This window comes from Thermobia domestica, chromosome 4 (assembly GCF_964235325.1).
Source record: "Thermobia domestica chromosome 4, izTheDome1.hap1.1, whole genome shotgun sequence".
NCBI lineage: Eukaryota > Metazoa > Arthropoda > Insecta > Zygentoma > Lepismatidae > Thermobia > Thermobia domestica.
In genome coordinates, this window is record NC_137457.1 from 13,841,555 (window position 1) to 13,862,751 (window position 21,197).

The window sequence follows — 21,197 nt, forward strand, 5'->3', positions numbered from 1 at the left end:
GTACAACATGTACTTAAACGGCTTAAATGAGAGTATTAGTATGAATTCAGCAATTCTGAGAGCTATGGATATGACACTAATATAGGGCGTTTACTATTATTTTTACATGTCACACCATTGTCGTTCCTACCCTGAAGGAGCAAGGGGTGTCCTCATCTCACTGGCGACTGAAATTTGACTTAACAGCGTCAACGGTGTCAGTATTCGTATCAGTGATTCGAGGTTAATATTTGTCGTATTCGATCATTTTTACGTCACCCCTTTTTACACCCACCTTACTAGAGCTATGGGTGTTCTACTTCAAACTATATTTTCCCAGATTGATATATGTATTAAGAATGGTGCATACACAACAATCTTAATACATATCTTAAATCATCATTAAGATTGATATTTTTTACTTAAGACTGACATTACTTCAAGAGTTTTAGCTTATTGCTGGAACATGCAAACACACACACACACATCCAATAAACTTGGGCTTACATGCCACTTGGATTTACGTTAAAAGCTTAGCGACCCCAAAAATTATTTACTCGACGGTAATCTCGAATACATTTTAGACGTTTTATTTCCTAGTACATTTAATCCCGTAATGGCGATGCAGGCTGAATCAGCATTTCTACGATATTGGAAACATGACCATGCCTCTAAGGGACTCCGAAAACTATCGCTTTTTAAATTATTATTATTATTATTATTATTATTATTATTATTATTATTATTATTATTATTATTATTATTATTATTATTATTATTATTATTATTATTATTACATTTTCCCCTCGCATAACCTCTAGAAGCGCTAGGGGATCTAACAAAACAAATGAATGAACTTTCACTTAAACGGCATGAGGCTTGTCAGCAAAGAATTTGGTGCCTTATGTGTTGAATGTGTATCAGGTGCTACTTGTTTTAAGTAGACTTTGGTAGAATAAATTCTCCACTTTTGTATTTTTGTCCTCGATCCTAAGCTGATTTCCTTTTGGTAACAGCCTTATTAAGTACACACTGGTAACCCAAATAAAAGCGGAAAATTATTTACGGAACAAAGATACTAAAACATTAAGCAAAATCAGTTCGAGTAAAGAAACAGCGAAGTAATAATTATCATATTGAGCAGAAATTCTTTGACTTCATCTTCATTTTTGGGTAATATAAGTGTAAGTTTGCTAGTAGAATTAACCTTCCGAGAGAACAGAAAGGTCACAAATGTCAGGAAACACTGAAGCTGCAGGCAAAATGTGATCACCTCTAGATTTCTAGTGCCAGTGCTGTTTTCAATTTGGACATTTCAGAGTCATTTAAGTTAACAACAAAATATACCTAATTCTAATTAATATACATACTTGTAACCACCTGCACGAAATCTTTGCAAAGAATCCTGCACAAAATGTATCTATAAATCTTATAACACACAGGTACCCTTTCTTGTACTTCTGTTCTTCGTTCTGAAGAAAAGTGAATAACTAGTTACCCAATTCAAGTCGCATCTTGCATTACAAATTGCATTGTGAACAATGTATAATATTGATTTACTTACTACTATAGTCGTTGCTAATTAACAATAGTACTTATCAACAAAAAACTGTGCAAAATTTCAATCATAGTGTAATTTGCATTGTTTCTGATTTATGGTACAATTTTAATATACAGTATTTTTACGTCCCTTCACAATATATACATATAATAAAAATTTTATTGATAAAGCTGTATATTATATCGAGTAACTCCAGATATATTGATAACCCTGAACAAATGTATAAATACCGCCATCATACGTTGTTTTTCATTCCGAGAACGAATTAATATTTTTTAAACCGCAAAACGTAAGGAATTAAAATAAACATCATAAAACAATGTTATTTGAAACGAACTAGAGAATTAGGAACGGAGAAAGTAAGGTAAGTAAAAATTTAAGTTGCTCTAACTGTGAGGACATAAAGTGCTAACGTAAAATAAAAGCAAAGGAACGAAACAATAAACAGAAAAAAAGTAAACTCAATTCCTCGAGTTAAGTGTTAAGAATAAAAGAAATTGGTGAAATATGTTTTGAGCAGTATTACAACATTTAGTCTCTTCCTTCCCACAGGATTTCATTTTATCACATTACATCGTTCGTATTTATTTAACTCCCAGACAGGAAACATCTTGTTATAGCATTGTATTCATACCTTCCCGGGGATAAGTTCCCTTCACAACTTCCGGAACACCAGTTAAGCTCTGCCCGGCATATCGACTTTTAAGTAGTTGCCATAGAACTTAAGTAGTTAGGAATAATGGGAAAGCGGTCTAAACAAAGCGAGTCCTCCACGTGAGAAATAAACCGAAAACCGTAACAATAGAGTACCGGACTAGGCAATTGTAAGTTCTTCTATTGACTGCTACTCTTCCCCTGAAAATAAATTTATCAAATATCATGAGGTTCATTGGATCAAAACAGTTACTTACTGGAAGACATACTAAATCAAAAGAAATTTAACATTTTATCTGTTTCTTGGTTCATTAATATACAACGTACGTAATAGCTGTTACACATATTGGAACACTAAGTTTGTTTCTTACTCTTGATTTTCAGTCTTCATTAGTTCCTTATATGTCAGATCCACTGATTTCACGACCTTCGAATACGGATAAACGACACAAAACAACTTTTGCAATGATTTTATGTATTTTGACGTATTCACAACGTTTTAGTAGAGTTGTTGAGAAATCTTCCATTGTATTCCTCTTGTGTTAAACGGATATTCTTTGTTTCACCTGAACATTTTCTACATACGCTCAATTCCTAATAGGGTCCCATAACCACTGAAGCTCCAAAAGTACTATAAACATTTCGTGTGTTTCAGAAAAGGTTTTCTTTTTCAGTTGCTCCATTTGGCAAAATAAAAGTTTATTATTTCTGGAAGTATAACAATTTTTTAACACTTTTAAACACTATGTTTAACACACTTTTATCAACACTAAAAAAATGTGAATCTAGATTTCTTTCAACTCTAGTATGCTAGATAGGCATACACAATGAAATTCACACTCCACTCACGCATATAAACGTAATATATTTGACTAAGAGTCTCTTTTTCGTTTTTATAATCGTTAGTTTTTTCTAGACCGAAAGAGGATAGAAGACACAACACGATCTAGTGGTAATTTGTACAGAAACTTTATAGAAAAGAAGTTTTGTTCACTTAGTTTATGCTTTCATAACCTGAAGAAATTCGGTGAAAAACAGACCAGTTACAGGAAAACTTCGTTTTGTGTGGCAACACATGCAGACTATTCAGAAAGGAAAATGAAAGAAAATGAAATGTCTTACAATACGGTTAATGAAAGTCAATGATAATGATAATATTGGTGGAAAAAGAATGTAAGATGAAATAGGGGAACCTCAACCAACTGGATACGTAAAAAACAGTGATGGTGCTAGATTTAATTTCCTCGTGAGATGGAAATGGAGGGGCAGCTACTTTTTATGTACTAAAAAGGATATGTTTATTAATTCCCATTTCAATTCAACATTACTGAGCTTAGCTACCGGAGAGGCTCTCATCTGCTTGCTTCTAATAGGGTTGTCATTGTTACAAGTTCACAATGCATGGGACCGAATCAGTGACATCTCAAACCAGATCTGATCAGTCTGCAACTGAACCACTGTATCGTTTACTTCGCGAAAAAGAGGATAAAGATAAAGTTTGCTTTTCAAAGAGTAAGTGCAGAAAAAACTTAAAGGTAAAGCAGGGATGAATGGGAAACGAATCAGAAAAGTTTCGGATTGTATTCGACAAAATAATATGATTAAATGCAATTAAAAGCAAGGAGAAAACTAGCTGGAGTATTGTCAGGTAAATGGCTGTTCTGATGGACGTGAAATAAGGTATGCTGGAAAGTAAAAGAAGAAGATGTCAAAAAAGAGCAATTGTCTGAAATGATTAAAATATGTAATGTGTACATTCAGGCAAATTACTTAACTGAGAAGCTCTGCAAATAAGCTTATCACTTTCATTTAAGTGAGTTCGCCAGCGAAGGTATGATACTTACTGTGAAGTAATTAAGGGACCGAATTACGAGGCGAGTAGCAAACTTTAATAACTTACGTGAATTCCCTCATGGATGTATGGTTAATGTGCTCTCTTTGGCGACGAAAACCAGGGTTCGATTCAAATAGAAGCCCATGGGTTCTGATTCATCATGAAAGTGTAGCTTCACTCCTCAACTACCTTCAGCGTTCAACATTATGGTACACTCGAAATTAAGCAGCCAACCAACGGGTTTCTATCTATGAACATTTATTTTGGTGGTCTTCCACTATGAGAGCGACACACGTATTGGAAGTGCGAAAGAAAAAAGCTGTCCAAGATTTTGTCCTGTTATAAGGTCCATTAACTGTAAGGAAAATATGGTTTTATAATTTCCCCTTTGTTATTTAAAGGTGAAGACAGGACTGCTATTTTACATTTTAGGCAAAGTTTCGAGCATGACCCTCACAGAGATTTCTAGTACAATTTAACATTCATCCATAAATATTAGTGTTTGGCGCAAAAACCGGTTTCTCGGATTTTTGTTTTTAGGAAAATTGAAACCGTTTTGGGAAAATTAAAAAAACGGTTTCGGTTTTCTCCTAAAACCGGTTTTCTTCAAAACCGGTTTTCACCGGACCCGGTTTCGGTTTTCTTCAAAACCGATTCCGGTATTTTCCAAAATTTGTTCTACTTCTGACCAGAATAGTGTTTCGTTGTTCTCCGAAAACCGATTCCGTTTCCACAGAAATAGTTTTATGTGTTTTGCAAAAGTTTCCACCGAAACCAGTTTCGGTGGAAACCGAACTGGTTTTGGACAAAACCGAAATGTCGGTTTTTCGGGTTTCGGTTTTTCTAGAAAACTGTTTCCGGTTTTTATAAAAACCGGTTTTGCCCATCCCTAATACATATAGAAAAAACGATATTATAATGAAAATCGCAGAAGACGGTGACTCAGTAATGCAGCGCTCAGTAATATACAGCGCTAGTGCTAGTGGTCCCTGTGTATATTACACCAAGTGAGCTTTTCGTAAACATCATGTGGTCCGTGCTTTTTCTATGATTCTCGACTTTCCTCCCACGTAATCATTCACCAATTCATTCATTATCTTCCATGTTCAGTAATAATTCGTCTTTCTTTTCTTTCAGCGTTTGAGCGTGAAATTTAAACCGAGATATGTTAATTTCCTCCATTTTATAATAGAGCTCCTTCGTGGCTAAGCGGTTAGCGTACGTGCCTTTGGCGTGGGAGACCCGGTTTCGATTCCCGGCCGGAGCTCATGTGGTTCGGACTCCACGTTAATTAGTAGATCCACGTCTCATATAGCCTCGCTGCTGAAAGGGACGCTAAACTGAAATCAACCAATCAATCAATCATTTTATAATACTACGTGAAGCAGAAATACACACTTGTCCAAGAAGAAGTATTCTAAAGTTTTTTTCATATACTGTAAATACAAATTTTACAAATGATCTTAAATTAAGAAATTGTTAAGTATAGATATCTATATTTATATTTATATCTATATCTATCTATTTATCTCCCCCCCTCTCTCTCTCTCGATATATATATATATATATATATATATATATATATATATATATATATATATATATATATATATTAAAATGCCTCAGTAGTGTGTGGTTCTCAATAGAGTGCTAACTAAAGAAGTGAGAGAACTGCATATATTTTTGTTTAATGTGTAATGATTTCACCCCCAAGGCTATAGGCGACAATAAACGAAGTGAATGATATTGCTAATAATAATAAACGAAAGGGTGAATTGGAAATGTCGGAGAAAAAGATAAAAGGAGAAAACCCGTACATGCGGTTACTGTCCACACAAATCTCGTTTGGTGTGAAGAGGAATTGAACGAGTGTCATTGTGCTCCAGCAACGAGATTACCTAGCGCTTGAGAAATTAACCACTGAATGAAAAAAAAAAAAACTGAAGTTACATCATATGTTTATCCTGAAGAATTAGGAAAATTAGAATGATGCCTTAAAAAGAAAAAATCTAAGCCACATAACACTTTAATAAACATTATAGCTATAATTTCTTATATGAAAGTAGGTCGTGTTTCATGTTTTATTATTATTTCGTGCAAATGCATAGCTATTAAACAAGTACAAAATTATAAAAAGCACTATGTTTAGTGCAAGAAGAGTTCGTCTAGTAGAAAAGTCGTAATAAATGAGGAATACCACACTTCAAGATTATTGTGGAAAGTTTTAATTGTGAAACATAAACAAAAGTATTGATAAAACTCGTCTGAAAAAAATACCCATCCTAAGAGAGACTCCCCATTGTAGTGTTTTCAGAAAAACTGACTCATAAAATTGCTATTGAAATTTTTACTTATGAAATATTAACGAAATCGCCTTTTTGATTTTCGAGGAATAGTCTATAAATTAATTATTATTATTAATTGATAAAGTCTGCATTTTTCTTTTTAAAAAAGCAACTTGATTTATATAACAGCGTTGTTTTTGAATGTTAATATGTGAACAAACTTATTGCTCTGGAGTTAGAAAATAGAAAGTAGTTAGTTAGTAGTACTACTTATTTAGTAGTTAGTAGTAAGTAGTTAGTTAGAAAGTAGTTCGAAATTAGAAAATTTTAGAACCCGCCATGAAACTTATTTTAAACACCATAACTTTAAACTTTTGCCTCAACAGCTAAGTTATATTGTATATCAGTCTACGAAAGTGTACCTACATCAGAACCAAAGGTTGAACAAACAAATGGACAGACATTCCTAATTTCACTTTTTGAATGTAATAACCGTGCTACCTGTAATTAGATGTTCCACACGATCACAATAGCTTCTTCTCTTTAATAATCACTCCAAAGTAATACCTAATTACTGTGAAGAAAATAGACAAGAAGAATTTCTGCCATATATTCAAATATTTACTTTGTATTTTAACAGGAAATACATTTACCTCAGATGAAAAATATTCAATAGTAACACAAATAACCTAATGAATTAATAAATAATAATTTATATTCTTTTTGTAGATCCATATCCTTATGCTCCAAACAGAAGACCGTATAGGAATGGTGGCATGCCTAGAGGAAGCAGAAAGTCATTAAAACGTGCTGGTAAAAAATCAGCTATACCTAGCCAGCGTCGTTCAAAGAAAGGTATGTTTCAGTATTGTTAACATTTTAACAATTTAACAATCAATCTTGATTCTTTAATTGTTTTATGCACCGTTGTATGAAAGTCGTTGATATATAGGAAGCATACATATCTCCCAACTGGTTGTAATGGATGTATTATATTTATTCTTAAAACCATAGTTGTGTTGATCTTTAATTCATTCACGACATTAACTCACACTGAATAAATTCTTCAAACAAAATGCTGTCACGAATTTCAACATAGAATCTCATACTTCGAATACCATGGGAAAAATAATGTGCTGTAATTCATAATGCAATTTCCAATTCAGCGTTTTTTTAACCAATTGTCAGTCTTCTAAAAATAATTAAATTGCTGAGAGTAATACATTTAACAAATGGGATATAACATACCATAAGATTTTGGTATAAGCAAACGTTGACAGAGTGTGTATATAGTAATTGTGTTACGGTTATGTTTGGTAACCACCTCTCGTGTAGTTTTCTGACAGAAGAAACATCAAAGTGTTGCGTCACGGAAGATTTGGTTGACATTGGATGGTCCAGACTGGACTTTTTAAAATCAGAAACTTTTATCTTTCATCAACATGCGAAATGTACACAGAAAAATAAGTAACTTTTATTTCAGCTATTTTCTTCTTTTAAAGCAAAATACCTTCAAAATTGCAGTAATCCTTTAGTGATAAAATCAGCGAACAACAATCTTACTCGTGTAATCCCTTCAGAGATGAAGACCGTGAATACTATAAATGCATTTAATATTAATAAATTAAATAAACTCTGTACGTTTCAATAGATAGCGAAGTCTGTATCGTGATTTTTCTTTATAAACAAATCGAACCGAAGAAGTGTTTAATTACGCCGTCTTCAAAACTGGATTTTTTTTGTGTATATTTTGGTTCTTGCGTAAAGTGTTAAGACAAAATATTAATCCACAAATACTGGACTATGTTTACGTTGAAATTCAATGCGTTTTAAAAAACTTGTACATCTGCACATTGATCATATTTTAAACGGAAACTAGCGATCACACTTATTGCTATATTTCTATGTATTACAAAAATAATATACATGAAGAGAAAATCAAAACTAAGGAGTCGACAACTGACATCTTCCACCACAACACCCATCTGCAGGGTCCGATACTTCCTTGTCTTACTTAGAAACGAACATGTTTCTTCCAATTTATTCACTAGTGACCATAGTGTGTTCCTGTGTGGTGCAGAACGTGAGGCAAATTTGTTTTAGTGGGGGGTAGTTGTGCATTTCTTGTTAAAATTGACCTAACACTCGATTTTTATTCTTTCGGTGATGCTTTGAAATTCTCACTCGGTTGCCATTTTTTCCGTTCATCCAAATCCAATATGGCGGCTATCAAAGTTTGCCGCCTTCGCGAATGCACAGCGCTGCATTTAAATGCCTATATCTCCCAAACAGATTGACCAATCTTCGTGCAACAAACACGAAACGACGTAGAAAATAATCAATTGTTAAAAATTGGCAATACTTAGTACTTATTAAAGCAATTTTTAGCGTGAGATATAAGTTTATTTCAAAGTTTGCACATATTATGATGTGTTTTGTTTATATTTTTTAAATAACTAGTAAACGGCAAGTAATTGAGAACAACGTTGTGTACTTTTTAAAGAGTTGTAAACTGTCTTTAAATTGTTATGTACGTCATTCAGTTTGGTTGCATTCTGTTTGGTTAAGAAACAACGAAATTATAACAAATTAATATTTCCTCTTTTGCTTGATTTTCCCACATGAACAAAGAGGGCTAAGAGTTATAAAATAACCAAAGAGTCACTTTGTTGAAATCTTTCCAGTTGGATGTGTTGATATTATGATGCGATGAAAGAAAAGTTGAAGTGATCCCAGTCTTACAGGTTGGCCGAATCTAATATGGCGGCCATCAAAATGGCTGCTATAGCGAAAACATTGTTCTCGCTTACACCTGGTAAGCACCTATTATATTGATCCGTGGGTGATATTTCTGATGAGCGAAAATTGGTACTCTAGTTATTGCTTTTGTATCTGACAACCGAATTCAGAGCATGCAAACACATGTAAATAAATTATCCTCTATTCCTACGTTCTGCTCAAGTTTTCTTTTGGTATTAATTCAACAATGTTACATATTGTAAAACACAATTTTATTTGCTTTAACAGACTTCATAATAATAATTCAACATATTTAATAAAACTTAAGAAGAACATTTAATGGGCGGTGAAAATAGTTTGCTCAAACAACATAAACATTTGAAAAATTATTAAATTTTTGTGAACGCAAAAATACATATTTAAATTGTATATTATTATTATATTTTGCTAAATTAACACTGAAGTAGAAAGTATTTTGGACAGCGTTATCTTGCGCAATATGGTAACATGCATCACCAGGAATAAGCACCATTAGTTACATCCGAAAAGGAGAAATAAGTTTGCGCACGTAGGATATCTTTCTGTTGGTATATGCATCAATATGTTTATTCAAAAAATACTGACCATTTACTTGATTCACAACGCTGTCTAATTATGAAAAATATTATAAAACGCAAAACACATGAATTTTGAGACTTAAATATAGAGTAAAGTATGTTTGTGACCATAGTGTTTATCAGACTCTCTGTTTTTTTTCCTTCAAACAGTTTGAAACTGTTTTATAGTTAGACTGATCTTCTTCAGAATTACGTCCTTCATAGTCTACCACATGATCTGCTGAATTTTCACACTCATCTCCACACTGACGCAATTGCGTGTAAGGTACTTTGCGTTTTTTTGCAACGGCACGCATTGCATCCAGTTTTACAGACACAGTGTACATTCAACAAAATTGCGTCCGGCTCCGGTGGCTGCAAACACAGAATAGGCTGGAAACGATGTTGTTGTTCTGTCTATTCGTAATTTCTTGGGGGTGGAACTTCGGGAAGGGGAAGATGACTGTTTCTCCTTACAAGTTTTTCGTGGCTGATCTTACCTTCAGGATTGAAGCGCAATTTCTGAACCATCGTCACTTCATTGGAATACTGCTTTTGATGCATTACGGTGCAAGTTCCGTATAAAGTGTCTTTTCCTATGGCTGTATCTTCATTAAAGTCGATGTTATCAATAGCAAACCACACTGGCTTCTCTTTAACTGTGAATGGAGGTATATGGACATTATCATACTGTCTCACTTCTGTCTGCAAGGCATGGGCAAATCTAACTTCAATGTCGTCTATCTTCTTATAATTAACTCCAATTCCATAGTTCTTCAATGCATTTACGAGCAGTTTGCTTCTTGTTTTATGATGAATAGGTAGCGGAAGCCCAATGGTTAATGGCGTATCAGCTTGTTGTCGGAAATTTCTATCATGTTTTGGATGATAGTTAATGCGACGATCAGACCTACAGCTAGCGACAACCAATTGGCATAAGTTGTTCACGGCTTTATTAACTTCTTCAGCTCGTCGTGTTATCTGAATCTTTGATTTACAGCCTTGTATCAGCCAACGCATGAACTGTTGGAGGATTGGTGGACAGCTATACCCGTCAAAAGATCCAGCAAATTTCCAGTGTTCACTGGCAAGGATTTCGTCACGAATTATTTGTGATGCTTTGAGTACTGCAGTTGTGTCATCATGAGAAATGTTTTCGAAGCTATGAACGGCCTTTTCAATCGTCTTGGAAGCGCAGAGATTCTCAGGAGCGTTAATTTGTGGTGGACAGACAAAGTTCACATTTGGTAAATTCTTCTGTATTTGTGATTTCAGATGATGTTTATAGTTGCCATCAACTATCTTTCCACTTTTCTCAGAAAGAAAATTAAGTCAAGTTGTATTTACATCCTGCATACATATTATAGCATCTTCATCCCTATAAAATGTGCATTGCATGATATTTAGTAATTTGATGTCAGCCAAAACGTCTGCCAAAGATGTTAACAATCCAATTTCATGTGGTTCTGATAAAGATTTTCTTCTCTCAGCATACACCAAGCATTTTAAGTGGTATTTCACGCTATATGCAATTGCGTCCCCGGTTTCTTTCAGCAAGTAGAGAAGGCGGCATTTCAATTCATCAGAACTATTTTCAACAACGTTCATAATTTTTTGCCCCATGGACAACGTCTGCACAAATGAAGGTCACCCTCAGCCTCTTAACAAAATATGCATTTGTTTTTGTCAAATGGAAAGAAAGAAGGTCTTGTTGAACTTAGAGCATCCACTGTTGTCTCGGAACTTGTACTATTCACTGTTAATTTCGATGGACATCCTCTTTTCGCAACCGTAGGCACTATGGATCCATGTTTTAAAGCCTCCTTATATCTCCGTTTCGATTTATCATAGTGTCCTTTGTGAACTAAACAAGAGTAACATACTTTCTGGAAGAATTCTCCCTTTCCCTGCAGATGATCAGGAGATAACGGTTTAAGAAGAGCTGAGACCGCTGAATACTGAAGATCACCAAATTTGCTTCTTTCCACTGCAATTGTTATTAGTTTTTGTAGCGATTCAAGAGATGGATTTCGAGTTACGTCTCCTCTTTTCGGATCCTGGCACACGATACAGATATTATAATCGAGTTCTTTCGGATTTTGTGACTCCATCTTGTAAGTTAACTACACAGTTTCATTTCTCAAAAATACAAGATAGAATTGGGAAAGCACTTTAGAAAAGAAGAGTAAGTCACAAGAGGACTAAAAGTAACGTAAAGCAAATGTTAAGATACAATACTTACGTTGCGATTGATATTCGGCAAGTAACCCCACAGTTTCCCCTGCTCCGCACTTACATACTTTGTCCGAGTACTAGAAAGTATCAGAAACTTCCATTAAATTCTAATGGCACGTTCTAAAACACCATTGAGTTCTAATGGAAAGTTCTAGAATGTTCGAGAAAGTTCTATAATGTTAGAAAAAGTACAGAAAGTTTGACAATGTTCTTGAATTTTAGAATAAGTTCTAGAATGTTCGGGCAAATTCTAGAAAGTTCTATAATGTTAGAAAAAGTACAGAAAATTCTAAAACGTTTTAATGAAATGCCATGGAATATTGTAGAGTTTCCTAGAATTTCCCATTAAAATTTTATGGCTATTTCTGGAACTTTCTAGTTTTGAATAAATGGTGATATACTTCAGGTGCGTTAATATGGGTATCTCTCAGGGTATAGCATGTGACATATCAAACTACTTGTAATGGAGAGTAGATCACCGATTTATGATTGGTTTTCCTACAGGTCTCGGTCTCCCTGTACTCATGTGGGAAAATCAAGCAAAAAAAGAAAATATTAGTTTGTTATAATTTAGTTGTTTCTTAACCAAACTGAATGATATACATGTCAATTTAAAGATAATTTATTAGTCTTTTAAAATGTACACAACGTTGTTCTCAATTATTTGCCGTTTACTTGTTATTTAAAAAATAAAGAAAACACATAATAAAATGTGCAAAATTTTAAATAAAATTATTTCTCACGTTATTATTTGCATGGATATGTAATAATCCTTGTCAATTTTTAAACATTTATTATTTTCTATGCCGTTTAGTGTTTGTTGCATGAAGATTGGTCAACTAGTTTGGGAGATATAGGGTTTTAAAGACAGCGCTGTGCAATCTCGAAGACGGCCATGTTTGATAGCCGCTATATTGGATTTGAATGAACGAAAAAATAAGTCCCGTTATCCAAGAACTTTTAACGATAAACTCATGTTGCTTCAAACAGTACACTATTCTCGCTGTGTCCTGATCATATTCACACATTAGCACAGAACTGTACAGCACAATTCCCAAGTCAACGGTCCAGTTTCTTGTTTCTTATTGACCTTAGCAAGGTTGCCATCTAAAGAAGAAAACTCAAATCTCCACACCGCACTGCACCTCATTCCAATTGTAAGTTACACTGGCGCATATTTGCTGTTTCTCTTGAGGCGTGGCTGATATTACCTTGGATGAATTTAACCCAGTAAACGAAGTCCCATAAATCTCCGATCCTTTGGTCATTTGCCAAAAGCAGCATGAAAATCAGACTTCAATTAGAAATTCTAGACCTAAATGAAATCCCTGAGTTTTAAAAAAAATCACCCTATATCTTTATTTAGTATCAATGTAGTAAGTTTTAATATCGATGTCTTGTGCTTAAGCTCAAATCAATTTCGACAGATTTTTTCAATTTGAAACATCTAACTCAGAATCCGCTGTTTGCCATGCGGCAACAACAGGTTCAGACATCACAAATTGCTCACCACGTAACTTATTTCTCACATGTGAAATAAAAATGAAGTCATTAGTTGACAAACCAGGTGAGAAAAAACAATAAGTCATTAATACAACATTTGTACTCGGCCAATTTAGGTATCAGAACATTGTGAAATGTAGACATTTAGAAAGAGGGCAAACTAATTTATGTATAATACTTTTAACTGCTTTCAAGCAAAAACATTTTTGAACGTGATGTTCTGTATTTACGGTGGTTAGTAAATCAAAAATAATGTTTTCTCATATCAATATTTAATAAAACATTTTCGTTCATTTGATATGGCACGAAGATTACTAACATTCTATACTTATAATAATGTATATATCCCATAAACATTTTTAATTTCAACTTTACAAAAATCATATATGACTTTCAGGTCTCCCCCATAACCACCAAACCAACTCTTGAACATCGAATTCTGCCTTTTTGATATTCACGAGATAACATTTTGGTACCCATCGCGTTCACACCTTTGTGAGTCCCAAGTGTTCATGTACAATGGTTTCCACTGAGCCTACAGCGATGTGCATGATGCCTGCTAACTGTTGCACCGTGATTCGTCTGTCTGCTATAATCGTATCATGCACAGTATCAATGTTTTCTGGGATGCATGCTGGGTTGTTGAAGGAGCAACACCAGGGGCCTGTTGGCAGCTTTTCCTCCCTCAGCGGAAGTCGCGGCACCAGTTCTTTAATACCTGGTAGGAAGGAGTCCTATCACCCAACACACCGATCATGTCCTAATGAATCTCCTTTGGGCTTAACCCCCTTTTCTAGAGGTTCTTGCTTGACAGCTCGTTTTTCGGTTTTCTCCATTTTTCAAGCTAGGTGCCACCTCTCAACCTGAAACGACAAAAAAGAATAAAATGTTGGCTTATTACATAATTATACCTAACTAACTATCGACCGAACAACCCTATATATCATAAATGAAGAAGTTCATTCTTTTAACCAGGTAATTCAACGTTTCGCGTCGTGAGAATCTACAGTTTGTCAGCCCTAACGAATACAAAATAGTCTGAAGTAAACGCGCCTAGTCTAATGCTAGATGTAGCTACTAGTGATTCATAGAAAAATCCAAAGACGAAAATCATCAAGTGTTACACTATTAAGATTTCCATACCTTTGGCACGTCATTTAACAAATTGTTCAAAAAAGATTCTTTTGTAATACTATTATCGCAAGCAATATCATATTATTACCACGTATTATATTATTATCTCTTTTCCAGGGCGACCAAACCCAATGAGAAGATCTCGTATACAAAAGAATAAACAGACTGGTCTTCGCATGCAGGACGAAACCACCACTAAAGGCAGTGAGTTGAAATAATGGAATAAACACAAATAACTTATTTGAACATGATCAGTTAACAATTGTATTTTTTATATAATGTTACGTTGTGTAGTTAACGTACATTTGGATACATTTTTCATTCTTATTATAAAACAATATTAGTATTGCGTCAATTTTGATATTTTGGATCAATCTTATTGCACGAAGCATTATTTCACCATAAACGGAATTTATATGTAATTGAGATCTTTTCAGTTAGACATATTGCTAATGGCAAATAGAAATATACATGTTGATCTGTGTAAAATATGGGAATATAATTCAACTGGAACAACATTATTGTTTACAATTATAGTTAAAAAGTGAATAACAACAACAATATCTTGGAAACAACATAAACTAAATCATTTTTAAGAAGAAAAAGAAGAATTTTAAGAAGATAGGCTATTTGAGGAAAGCTTTGATTAACAATATAGTCAAAAATACTCTCGTTCTAACGGACAAGAAATGTACCAAACTTGTAGTAAAAAAAATAATTTTATTGCTGATAAAAGGTACTGGAGATTTCCATATGTTTCCCATTGTGTGCCATACAATCTAAATGTTTGCAATACATATATTTAAGCATAATTTTAACGTACGTTAATTTTCTTTAAGTTGTTCAATATTATACATCATTAATTTTCATAATTTTTCAACGTAGACTGCATTCTTAATTATACTACATAATCAAACGCAAAGAATGCATGACATAGGAGGCATGTCAAATATCCCGTGGCACGGGATCAATTCAGTGTAGTGTTCAGTCAAAAAATGGTTCCAAAAATGGTGTCGCGCAGTTAGCCACAGCATTATTCCTAGAGAGTGGGATGGACTTTGTGGTACGCAGCGCTGTTTCCGGCTCTGACATCCCCTGGTCTTTTCACTCCTTTCTCAATAATTACGTAAAAGTCGGTTCGCCCAACTTACAACTCACTTAACCGACCATTCTATTTGAAACATACTTCATCTGCCTGCAATACCGATTGAAAAAAATGTTTCGCGAATACTACGAATCATAACATATTAGCAAAATTCCACTCGTATTTTAAATTGATCTTCATGTATATGGTGCAGAAGCAGTGAATTGTCTGTATAAAGATTAAGGTTTCAGTTGCAGCTCAGGTGACGCTTTCCGCTTTACAAAAGCGTCACAAAGCTTGGCAACTGCTTTTATGTTCTCTTCTGTCATGAAAGAAGAGAGAATCATCCTGACCGTGGAACATGAGCAAAATTACTCTGTGGGTTCACATTTGATATAAAGTTTACATAATTGTAGCTGTGTTGGCAAGGTATTCGTTCGAGGTGGGAATTCTCTGTAAAATTATTTTAAGAAAGTTACATCGCAATTGTAACATTTGGGTTACTTTTTCTATAGTGGACTTACGCGTCATGTAACCCACAAGATAAAGCCTCATTACGTACTATTTATCTACAAAGTCTGATTGCGTACTATAGTACTGCCATCATTGTTTTCTTCAATTTAACAACGTCTATACTTATAGTGACAGCATATTTTCAATGGAGGATCTCTTAACAAACTTTAGTTCTTGAAATCACATATGCATATACTAATGGGTTAAATTGAGTTACGATCACAATGTTCATAAAATGTACTTTACTATACAAAATATTACATGCATTTTAAAATACTGACTCGATAAACTTCACATAAAAATAGATGGAAGGTAGTATAATGTAATTATTTTCTCCTTTTTCTTCTCCCCCTATTTAAATTCTAGCTGCTAATTCTACTACTATAAAATAATATGTTGATTTTCTCATACACTTTTCGGAACTTTTGGAGTATATTCATTTTATTTTCCTAACAGCAAAATACTCAACATAACCAAACCATAATGTTCTTCAGAGCACTGCATCCATCACCTTACAAAATATCCATTCTTTCACTTAAATAAATTTTACCAACTGAATGTTCTCATGTAGGAAAACACTTCAATATTCTTTGAGCAAGTATTTGAGCTCCTAAAATAGAGATTGTCATAACTACAGTAGGAAAAGCACGTGACACTTTAAGATTGGTTCAATATATCAATCCAAAGGTCAAGTTAGAATTTACATCGAAATTCAGTAAAATCATTATACGTTCTCTGACTGAATCCTTTCTGGTTTTATGCTGAAGTTAAAATGTGTTTTGACTCGTACTTTTCAGTTGGAGACATTTACTCTTAAAACTTATTTAATTATTCTCAGTTTCTACATATCATACAATACATATGCAATGAACCATATATTAGTTGTGTGAAAACTAATTGATTATACTGATTTTAATATCTTCAGTTGATCAAGTTCTTTTTCAGCTATAATTCGTGTCGTCACAGAGTTTAACATTATTACTTCTCAAATTCAGTTCGTTTTGTAAAAATGACTTTATTGATTACTGTTAAAAGTTTACATACATATAATTACTTAAATTTAATTTAAATCAGTAAGAATTACAACAGAAAATACATATACACTACAGTTCTTTCTTAGTTATAATACAACCTGATATTATACATTAGAAACTGTTGTTTTGTAAATAGAAACTTTTTAAATAAAGATAGTATTTTATGGCTGATTATGTGTGCTGGAGAGTTTTGACGACATTAATTATGTACAAACAATTATTATTGAAAAATCCATTCTAATATAATGCGAGTAACAACTTAACTTCGACCACTAGTAACTTCTAGCTGAACATAGAAAGTTTTAAAACTTGTGCAAAATAAGTTGAGGGTGTACGCTAACCTCTTCAATACAGAAATTAACGTACAATTATTAAAGTTAGTGTGCACTGATTTCCTGTAACATCTATTTTGTTTATATCAATAAGAAAGATGACAAAATCTGAACTTTGTAACTGCATTGTGTTAAAATAACAATTTTAATAATTCTTCCAGCGATTCAACAAGATTACAACGAAAATGATCTGCCAATCATTGAATGTAAGTTCAAAGCGATTTAGATATACATAAACTAATATGCCTTTTATAAAGTTTGAGTGTTTATACCAATGAATTTTAATTTTAAAAAATTAATTTTCTGAATTTTTGTCTTAAGGTATTAGCAATCTAACAGGAAGTTTTCTTCATTTTATTAAAATAATGCTGAAATTTTAAATTAGTAGTCTTGTACACATATATATTTAAGCATGTTTCTTTGTAAGATGTAATACCCTTCCACACATATTTCCTGAGAGACATCAGAAAGAATCCTATTTTTAAAAGAATAAGTTTTGTTTCACATTTGTCAAACTACGACAGAAAATAAAAAAAAAACACTTGTATACATTACGTAAACATTAATAGTAAATCTACAGCGCCACGATAGATTGGTGAGGTCAAAGATGGAACTTATTTTGGTGGTGCTCATTCCGTATCAAAATCCCGGTTGTTTCCGACCAATTGCTATATCTGACTATTGCAATGTTTTTTCATCCGAAATCGTATATTTCCAACACTTCTGCTCTGAACAGATGGCGCAGTAAAAGTTTCATATGATACATGTTGTTGGAACACTTATCATAATCATCGTAGGTATTCTGCCAGTTGGCAGGTCACTTGCCGCCACTGAGAAGCTTTCATGCCTCTCGGCCTTCCGCCATGTACAACTTTCCTGTTTCGATATCGTATATTAATTGTGGTCCTTGGCCCCTACCTCTCTTTCCTGCCAGCATACCCTCTAACATGTCTTTCATGATACAGTTCTGTCTTAGTCAATGTCCTTACCAGTTCCTTTTCCTCTTCTTAATAATATCAAACATTGTACCTTCCTTCCTCTCCATTTATAACACTCTCTCATTAGTTTCCCGCTCAAGCGAGCTAATTCTCATAATTTCGCTCCACGCCCTCACTTCGAAAGCTTCCAGTCATTTTTCAGCATGTTTGCTTAATGTCCGTGATTTTGTCCCATACGATACTCTACACAAAGTATTTTATAAGTCTGTTTCTCAACTCTTTATTCAAGGTCTCATAAAATAGTATTTTCTTCCCCTTAGAGGCTTCTTTCACCATTCCAATTCTTGCTTTATTTTACGTTTAAGCTTCCTATCACCACTAATAATACTACTCAGGTATCGGACACTAGCCACCTGTTGCAATTTTCCACTCCTTCTTCTTTATGCACTGAAGGTATATAAAACGACTTATCGTTTTTTCTTACCGTTTTTGCTCTACAGAATAAATATTTTACAAGGAGGTAGTAGAAAATTTATGGTATACACTCTGTAAAGAAAAAATAGCGACACTCGCTCGGATATAGTTTTCACAAGATACATTAACCAATATGAGTTTTTACATGAATTGCTGATAATATCACAATGCATATTCTTAATGAGCATTTCATTCTTAATACTTGCGCCGCAGTTTCAGGTTTTTTATATGCATATAATGAATTTATATGCATATATTAATAGCTATATGTGTTTTCAGCAAAAACAGCTGTGGGAAGAATTATACATAAAAGTATGAAAAATCAACAATAATAGCACAAAACAAAAAACGTAATTTCTTAAGAGTAAGACATATTGTGTACGAACATTGAGAGGTACAATACATCAAACTAGATTTCGTATGTGGACCATGGGCTTTAGGATTTGCAGGGGAATCGTCGAGGCCTTTTGGTGACAAGGCTATTGCAAAATGCAACCGTGATTTCATGGAATCACTCCCGGATTATATATTCCGTGAGTTCCATTCTATCCGAGATAGTTGTCTATTGAGTCTTCTGCTCATATCAACCCAAACTTTACAATTGGATTCATGTCAGGTGAGTTTGGAGGCCACATGAGTCTCTGAATAGTCATATTCTTGCATCACGTATTAACGATTTTCGTTCATTGACATGAAGCATTAACGTTCATTGACATGAGGCTATCTTCTTCAGGAAAGTTATCTTTAGCTGTTTGAAGAATTTTACGTACAAGAATTTGAAGACATTTCTGTACATCAAATGACTCTTCACATATATCCATTGTTTTTACGTTTTTGACAGTGAAGCAAGTCCATACCATCACTCAGTAACTGAATATTTGCATCTCTTAAACAAAATCCGTATCAAGTTTCTCGCTCATTCGTATCTACAACTTCACACTACTATCGTTTCCAACTATTCTAAACCTTTTTCAAAGGAGAAAACAACATGCTTCCAGTTGTCATAAGTCCAAGGAGCATATCGACTCAGAAACGTACGTGTTGAAGTCTTCAGTGTTTTTGTTAGTTTCGACTTTCCAAGCGGTTTTTTCTTCGTAATATCCTCCTCATACAGTTAAGACAATACAGTCGTACGACTGACTGCAGTTCCAAGATCAAAACGATTTTTGGGGAAGTCATTCCTTAATTCTGCAGTGTCATTGATTTTATTTGGCGATCAGCTCTGGGTGATGCTTTCTTTTTTCTATTACACTGTTGACAAAGGGATGATTTCTTATACTATTTTTGCTTCTGAATTACTCTTTCTGTCGTCGAATGGAAATTCTGAGTATTCCAGCCATCTCCCTTAGAGATGTAACTTAGCTGTGCAAAGCAAGCAATCATACTTGTTTACAGTCCACATGTAGCAACAATTTCAAACAAAAACAACACTGCACAACAATAATATTGCCACTTGACACTGTTCAAACAATTACAAAGCATAGAACAATCACAACATGCTAATTACCTGGGCTTACACATCACAAATGCAATGCAAAATTCTCACCCCAATAATTTACGAGACGCTCTCAGGTGCCACCTGGAGAGAATATTACTGATACATAAATAATTAGTAAGCGCCATTGTACACCATAGGTGTCACAGATAATGGAAATGAATTATCAAACTCATAATTTCCTTCTATTCCTCTTCTAGCCGGCTGCAACTATGGTTTTCTGTGTAAGTTACCTTGAGAATTTAGGTGTCGCTATTTTTTCTTTACAGAGTGTATCTGGCGTAGTTTACACATGCAGATAAAGAAAGTGTGTTTAGTCGAAACGTATGATGAACTGCCAAATATGTTGTTTCTATCCATTAACTTATTTATACGATGACCATCGCTCTTAAAATTAGAAATTGTTATTTTCTACTACTTTTGGTTTTAACAGAGGGTTAGTGGAGTAGATTGAACTTGTTCTTGAGACGATGAATTTATTTTAAAAAGCCACTTGTCGTTATCTCTTGATGTTCTTGTTCTATTGTGATCATAATGAAACCAGAAACAGGAGTAAATGTCTTGCGTTTTTGGTTTTAGTAGAAAGACGATGGTGAATATACAACTTTTCATTGAAATTGTGAATTGATTAAGAGATACAACTTTTGTCTTTGTCTTATAATGTGTTTGTTCTTTGGTTGTAAACTTCCAAACTCGAAGTAGTAAGTGTCTTCCATATCCTGTTTGAATAGAAGATAAACAACCGACATCGTGTCATCTCTTAGACAGTAATAATTTCTGAAAACAACTCTTTTAAATTAATATTAC

General features: G+C 33.9%; 1 protein-coding gene across 4 annotated transcripts in view; it reads left to right on the plus strand.

Moving 5' to 3' along the window:
• Positions 1-21,197, plus strand: part of LOC145683731 (uncharacterized) — a 117,756-nt gene that overhangs the window by 16,909 nt on the left and 79,650 nt on the right. For all 4 annotated transcript variants that reach the window (XM_081755249.1, XM_081755247.1, XM_081755248.1 and 1 more), the window contains exons 5-7: positions 7,043-7,168; positions 14,638-14,724; positions 17,645-17,689. In XM_081755249.1, the coding sequence (XP_081611375.1) occupies positions 7,043-7,168; positions 14,638-14,724; positions 17,645-17,689 (258 nt within the window). The remainder of the gene's footprint in view (positions 1-7,042; positions 7,169-14,637; positions 14,725-17,644; positions 17,690-21,197) is intronic.